At 48.1% G+C, this 6,688-nt stretch overlaps 1 protein-coding gene across 2 annotated transcripts; it reads right to left on the bottom strand.

Annotated features, from left to right (window-relative positions):
* Positions 1-419: 419 nt before the first annotated feature.
* TMEM271 (transmembrane protein 271) lies at positions 420-5,990 on the bottom strand. 2 transcript variants are annotated; one of them, XM_039724180.1, is made up of 2 exons: positions 5,054-5,990; positions 420-4,909 (listed from the first exon to the last, which is right to left on the bottom strand). In XM_039724180.1, exons 1-2 carry the CDS (start codon positions 5,907-5,909, stop codon positions 4,383-4,385), a joined length of 1,383 nt encoding a protein of 460 aa, XP_039580114.1. In that variant the 5' UTR covers positions 5,910-5,990; the 3' UTR covers positions 420-4,382. The 2 variants fall into 2 exon arrangements, with proteins under 2 accessions (XP_039580114.1, XP_039580115.1); XM_039724181.1 differs by having other exon boundaries at positions 4,553-5,015; positions 5,117-5,990.
* Positions 5,991-6,688: the final 698 nt, after the last annotated feature.

Here is a 6,688-nt window from a genome sequence, read left to right as displayed (position 1 = left end):
TAACTACTGAGAGATAATTAAGAAATTTAAAAACTGGACAGTGATCATGACAAATTTGAGTCTTACCCTTATGCATTTTAATTGGAAATATGTGCCTGTATTAAGGAGAGGTAACTCTAGCACATGTATAGAGTGCCATCATACAAAATGATCAGATTTTTACCAGCAGAATTTATCCAAAATATTTGAACATCTTGTAACTGAGAAATACCTGACTTATGGAAACAGACTCAACTTCATGGTAAAACCTAGAATTTTATACTATGGTTCCACTTATAACAGTTGTAAATATCTGAAAACCAAGTTTTTGTAATGAAAGTGGTAACTAAATACTAGTTTCAGTTGTTCTTATTATTAGACATCCACCTAAGACAATAAAGAATATGAAATGAAGAGCATTAGGCTTTTCTTATAGGATATGCTGTGCTTTAAAACTTATTTTATTGATCCTAAAGTTACAAGATCAATTACTGACATTTTCTTGAGGATCAATCTTGGATTAAATGGCAAATGAAGAAAAGGTTTTCATATGTACTACATCCAAAAGCAGAAACAGATTGCCATTCTCATGTGAACATTCAGAAACCTTTTCTGATTATTAAACAGTATGTCTGAAATATATCTAAGTTATACCAGCCGCCATAGCACTTTTTGGTGAACCAAAGAAGTCCTACAGTGAAATCAAACTTTGAGTAAAATCTGTACTACTTTAATACAATTTCCCTCTAACATAATTTTTTCCTGTTTTTAGATTAATGTATATTCTGTCTGTCAATTACAATGCAAAGTATAAGTAAGATTTAAGCAAGGATGTTGGAGTGTGAAAATAATTCATGTGAATTGCTAATAGGCTGGTGGGAATAAATTTTTTCCACATAAAGGCAAATCTTCTCTCATCAAAGACAGCAGACTTGATTTTCCACGGTTTCAGACCTTGACTAGCTACTATTACCTGCAGAAGGAACACGAATGCTGAGAGCAGTTTGCTACTAAATCAGTACTTCACTGTGACCAAAACAGTACTAGTGAGCCTATTCTTCCCTCCCTTTGAACAGATGTGAGTAAAGCTGGAAGCAAATAAAACAACATGCCACAAGGCAAAAATAAGTCTTGTCATTACTTCAGGTAGGCAAAATGGATATTTGATAGCACATACATGTTTCTCTTCCCTTCTCCGTGGTTTTGCCACTTAAGGCAGAAGCCTTGCATTTATCACCCTTCAGTGACAGGAACTGATCAGGTTTGCATTCACCTTGACAATCCTGTGATGGAGAATGGGAAATTAAGGGACAGTATGAGTTCTCTCAGGTAATTAACCTAAGCTCCAGTGCTTCCCACACCAGCCTATTTTCAATTTTGGCACAGTATAGTTTATACACTCTAACATTATTGCTCAGAAGATAGAATGATGACTCAGGTTTACTAAAAACAGCTTCACAATACTGCAATCATGCCTGTGAAGCTTCATCTCATATCCTGTATTTATAAGTTTCTTCTCACTGAGAAATAAATTTGTGTGGTGTTTCGTGTTTTGTCAGAAAAGTTAGTCACCAGACACCTGAAACACTGATATACCATCTTTAATAAAACATGGCTTGTTTGGTCAATTTGCCTGCCAATTTCTTTTCCTGCTTTTAAAAACATGTGTATAACACCATAGGTGACCTCCCTTAATACTGCTATCCATAGAAATCACAAATAACTGAGAAATAATATGCCACTGCTGCATCCTGTCATGCCAGAAAATCGAGATTACTTTGAAGATTATTTAGAGTAGGTGTTACATATCATTTGTGCCCAGATCCACTGAAGTCAATGAAACAACGCCTACTGGCTTCTGTGGGAGTCTGACTTGGACATTATTCTGGCAATCTGTCCACCACTAAATTAAACTATTCCAGGGATAAAAGCCCAAATGAAGAAAAGGAGAAATTTGGGAACAAAAACTGAGCTGCAAATAAATATTCTAATTAATTGGCATCCTGAAAAGACTTAAATAAAACACAAACACACTTACACAGGCATGTACACACACATACATACAAAAAAAAGTTATGACTTTAACAATCTTAAAAATCCATAGTTTAAAATTGTTTACATTTAAACAATTGAGCATAATAGGTAGCTTTCTTGACTTTCCATTTATTTCCCTGAGCACTGATCTTTGGAACATCTGGAGTTTCAGAATTGTCTAGTTAATAATTCCTAAAATAACTATCTTAAGCAAAATGCCGTCTTTTTATGACAAAAATCAATTCCTTAAGTAAGACTAGGATACAACTTCCATGAACTACAGAGTATGTAGCCAATTTTTAAAAAACCAACAACTATTATTACGCATCTGCATCTGTATTTAGGCACCTAGCTGGTTTGTCTGTTTTTCAAAATCACTCTGCAATCTAGCAGTTCCCATTTAACTCAGTATCAGGTACTATGCTGTCTCATAAACTCATTCAATTGGAGACCTACATAAGAATCTAGTTTCCCTGCTTTTAGTTACTCATTTTGCAAAATCTTGTTTGTATGAGCAATGAAGTATGCTATGGAATTGGTCTTGTGCCTAAATCAATATTACAGGCAAAGATTACTGGACTTCTCACTTTCCCATAAGGGGTTAAGGAGGTGCATCTGCAGAGAGGCAGCACAAAACCAATCTTCAGTACTAAAATAGGACCTAGCTAGGGCATATGTTTTAGACTGGCATTCCACACCAGGAAATCTGCTGGCCAAAAGGAGCTCTATTTTAAATTTCTGCTATTTAGAACTACTTGACAAATTGGCAACTGCTGCTTTTCACTCTCTTCTCTAGACTAGAGATTTAAATGTGAGCTTCACAGACATCAGTTTGCAACTTGAAGACTTTTCAGGCATTCTGCATTTTAGATTATACAAAGTGTGCAAGTCAAAACATTTTAGAAAACAACAGTGCAGAGGTTTTCTGAATATTTTAGAATCAAATCTCTCGCTCCAGTTCTAAGGCTGCAAATTACGTCAGCCTCTCTGCAGCTAAAAAGTTCAAAATAATTTTCCATGAACCACAGAAATAGACTGTAACTTTGCATACTCAACTCCCTCTCCACTCTGTCTCCCCTTCCCTTTCTCCTTCCCCCCAGCCCCCCCAGCCCCTGGGTAGCTGATACACTGGCATTATGCAGCAGGCTCCAAACACAGGATTAACAAAAAGGTTGTTTTCTAATGCCTCATTTCAATTGTAATACTTCTTGACTGGAGGAGGGGTTATTGAACCAAATGCAACCAGGAGAGTTGCTATTTAGTTCTTCGTGCAACATGAAATCAAACCGTTGTCTGTTCTCAAATCATGTAATAAAATATGCTGCATCAGATTCTCTTTAATTAGCACTTTTTTATACTATCTGGTACTGGCATTCCACAGCAGAATCCAAAAAGGAGAATTTAGCACTTCTTCTCTTTGCAGAAACCCTTTTTAATACCTCGAAGTTCATGAAGAGTTAACAGCATCCGATCCCATCACTTTCCCCCTCCCCCTTTTCAGAAATTAGACTGGCCTTTCTTTAAATAAACAAACAAAACAAACAAACAAACAAAATCCTTGCTTTAAAATAGGAGTATAAATACTGTTTTGAAAACACATTTGGAAGATGTCTTCCAGGATGGTTTATATATATTTTTATCCTTTAAAACTGTGACTACTGCACCAGTTAAGGCTGTTTACAATATATATATTTTTCAAATAAAACTTTTAATATTCAAGCTTACCAGATTGATGAATTGTAACAGGTAAAATGGAACTCTTTACAAGGTAAACCATGTAGTTGTACAAAATAGAATTATATCCTTCACCTGTGCAAAACAAAAAGAAATCCTGCCTTGCATTAAAAACACAGAACCTGTTTACAAAAAGGAATGTGTACTACATTTGGACTTCCTTTTTAACTGCCATATCCTAGCAACATCTCAGTTATTTTAGTAAAGGAACTAATCATCAATTTTAAACTGCAGTGAATTTACCAAACATTTTCACTATAGACTTCTGAAAGCTTTTACAGTAAGAAGTTATCAACAAAAGCAGGCACGTTAGTGTACAAAAACGTTGTTGATTTTTTCCTGTTTCTTTTTCAAAGTGCAGGTTTTTCTCAATGTGCATCTTACAAGACCAACGAATGTTTTAACTCACTAAATCTTAAAACAGAACTCAATTCTCCCAAGGAGTAGTGTAAACGTTAAAGATCCCCAATACACCTCTAGTAAACGTGACACAAATGTCTCTGCGTTGTTTAGAAATTTAGCTCTTTTGAGAGGTAAAGAAGCTTCATGACACCTTTTCCTTACACTGGCTGGTTATCATAAATGGGTAACTCTGGACTGCTAAAGCTGGAGACTGATGAATCACTTGAAGGGAACTAAACTTGGCTACAGAGGAGAAGCGACGGGAGGAACCAACCCTTAGGCGTTTCTTGCGCAGCCCTCGGAAAATTCAGCCGCCGGCGGACGAAGGGTCGGTGTAGGGGAGGGAAGGGGGGGAAGGAAGAAGAGAGCAGGGAGGGAGGGAGGAGAAGCTTCCGCAGAGCCAGAGGCACGGCGGCACGCCGCCTGTGTCCCGCTGCGCCCGCGACGGCGGGACCATCCCGTCGGTGGTGCGAGAGCTGTCCCCGAGCCCCGCGGCTGCCACGGCGGTCCGGGGGCCGGGCGGGGAGCCGGGCGTCCCGGCGGCGGTCGGCGCTAAGTGCCGTGAGCGCAGGGCTCCCCGGGGTAGATCTCCTCGTAGGCGGGGGGCTGCTCGCTGGGCAGAGGGTAGCAGTAGGGATAGGAGGCGTTGAGCTCGGGGTCCATGGGCGAGTAGCCGGGCAGCTCGACGGAGGGATGTCCGCCACAGTGCACCTCCACGCCGGCCTCGTCGAAGACGTGGAAGACGCCCACGTTGATGTAGGAGACGGCCTGGAAGGGGCAATCCCCGGGGCTGAGCTCGGGCTCGCCGCCGGAGAAGAGGGAGCCCTGGCTGTGGCGCGGCGCCCGCCGCCCACCGCCGCCGCCCCTCCGCCCGAAGACGTGGAAGACGCCCACGTTGATGTAGGAGACGGCCTGGAAGGGGCAATCCCCGGGGCTGAGCTCGGGCTCGCCGCCGGAGAAGAGGGAGCCCTGGCTGTGGCGCGGCGCCCGCCGCCCGCCGCCGCCGCCGCCGCCGGGGCCGCTCTCCGCCGCCGCCGCCTCCGTCCGCGCTGCTGCGCGGCCTTGTAGTTCTTGACAAGAAGCAGGTTAAGCAGGCCCAGGAGACACTCCAGCGCGTTGAAAACGGTGGAGAGTACCAAGCCTTGCTGGTAGTCCCGCAGCTTCTGGCAGCGGAGCGCCGCGGCGGTGCCGTCGGGGGCCGCGGGTCCGCTCCGCGGGCGGGCCGCGCCGCCGGGCTGCAGCAGGCAATAGTGCGAGTACTTCCTCTCCACCAGCGACACGGTGTCGCCGTCGATGACGGCGCCGGCGAAGGCGCTCAGCACGCCCAGCATGAACACCAGCACCCCCAGAAGCAGGAAGTTCTGCCGCCCCCCGGGCGACGCCTTCTCCACCGGCCCCGACGGCGCGGCCGCCGCCTCCGCCCCGCCGGGGCCTCCGCTCACCGGGTCCGGGTCCCCGCCCGGGGCCAAAGCAGAAGCCGGTGCCGGTGCCGGCGCTGGGGCCGGTGCCGGAGCCGGCGCCACGGGCGCCTCGTCGGGCGGGCGACAGCAGAGCAGCGCAGCGGCGAGCAGCGAGAGGCCGGCGGCCAGCAGCAGCCCCGAGTAGAAGGCGCCGGCGGCGGTGCCCAGGCGGAAGGGCTCGCCCTTGAGCTCGGAGCCCAGCGAGAAGCACTTGAGGCCCACGGCGGCGGCGCTGAGGGCGCAGGCGAGCAGGAGGCAGCTGGAGAGCGCGGCGCAGGCTCCCCGCACGCTCCACTTCATCCTCCGCGCCGCCGCCGCCGCCGCCGCCCCGCCGTCCGCCTCATCCTCCTCCCGCGGCCCCCCCCGGCCCCGCGGCGGCGGACGCGCAGCTCGGGCAGGGGGCGGCGGGGGCTTGAACACCCCCGCGGGTTCCGTTGCCGAGGGCTTCTGCCTGTCTCCTCTTGTGTTCCTGCCTTCTCTTAATTTTATTTATTTATTTCTTAGCTCTTGCGGTCTCCAGGATGCCGGCGAGCCGCCGTGCATCGCTGTGACCGCGTTGCGGTCTGTCGGCGGCTGTGATGCAGCGAGCGAGTGGACCGAGCCCCCCACGCCGCGCTGCCCGGCGCGGGTTCGCCGTGCCGGCGGGGGCGGCGGCCCCCAGCAGCCCTCTTTGTTTCGTGCACCGCCGGTGAAGCCCTGTGGGATTGCACCCCGTGGGATTGCACCCCGTGGGCGGCGGGGCTCGAGGGACGAATGGCCACGGCAGCACCCTCGGGACGCCCCGTCCGGGAGCGGCTGCAGCACCGGGGGCGGAAGCCTGCCTGGGGGTGGTGCCGCCAGTTGCCCCGGTAGATGGTGGCCCGGCGACTCCTTGGGGAGAACCTGCAGTGGCCTTGGGAAGAAGAGGCTTGAACTTCAGCCTCGGAGCGGGCAAGTCCGGCAAGGGGGTCTTGAGGAAGGTTCTTCTTCGCCAGTCCCTTTTTCTTCCGGGAAGCTGTAGCCTTTCAGCTCCCCCATTTTCCCTATCTGCCGTGCGCACGCCAGCCTTGCTGGGTATTTTTAGCCGGCGCCGCTGATTA

The sequence above is a fragment of the Passer montanus genome, unplaced genomic scaffold, assembly GCF_014805655.1.
Source record: "Passer montanus isolate IOZ18808 unplaced genomic scaffold, ASM1480565v1 scaffold52, whole genome shotgun sequence".
NCBI classification, from domain to species: Eukaryota; Metazoa; Chordata; class Aves; order Passeriformes; family Passeridae; genus Passer; species Passer montanus.
Note: the sequence above shows the minus strand (reverse complement) of the source record. Positions and strands in the feature narration are given on the sequence as shown.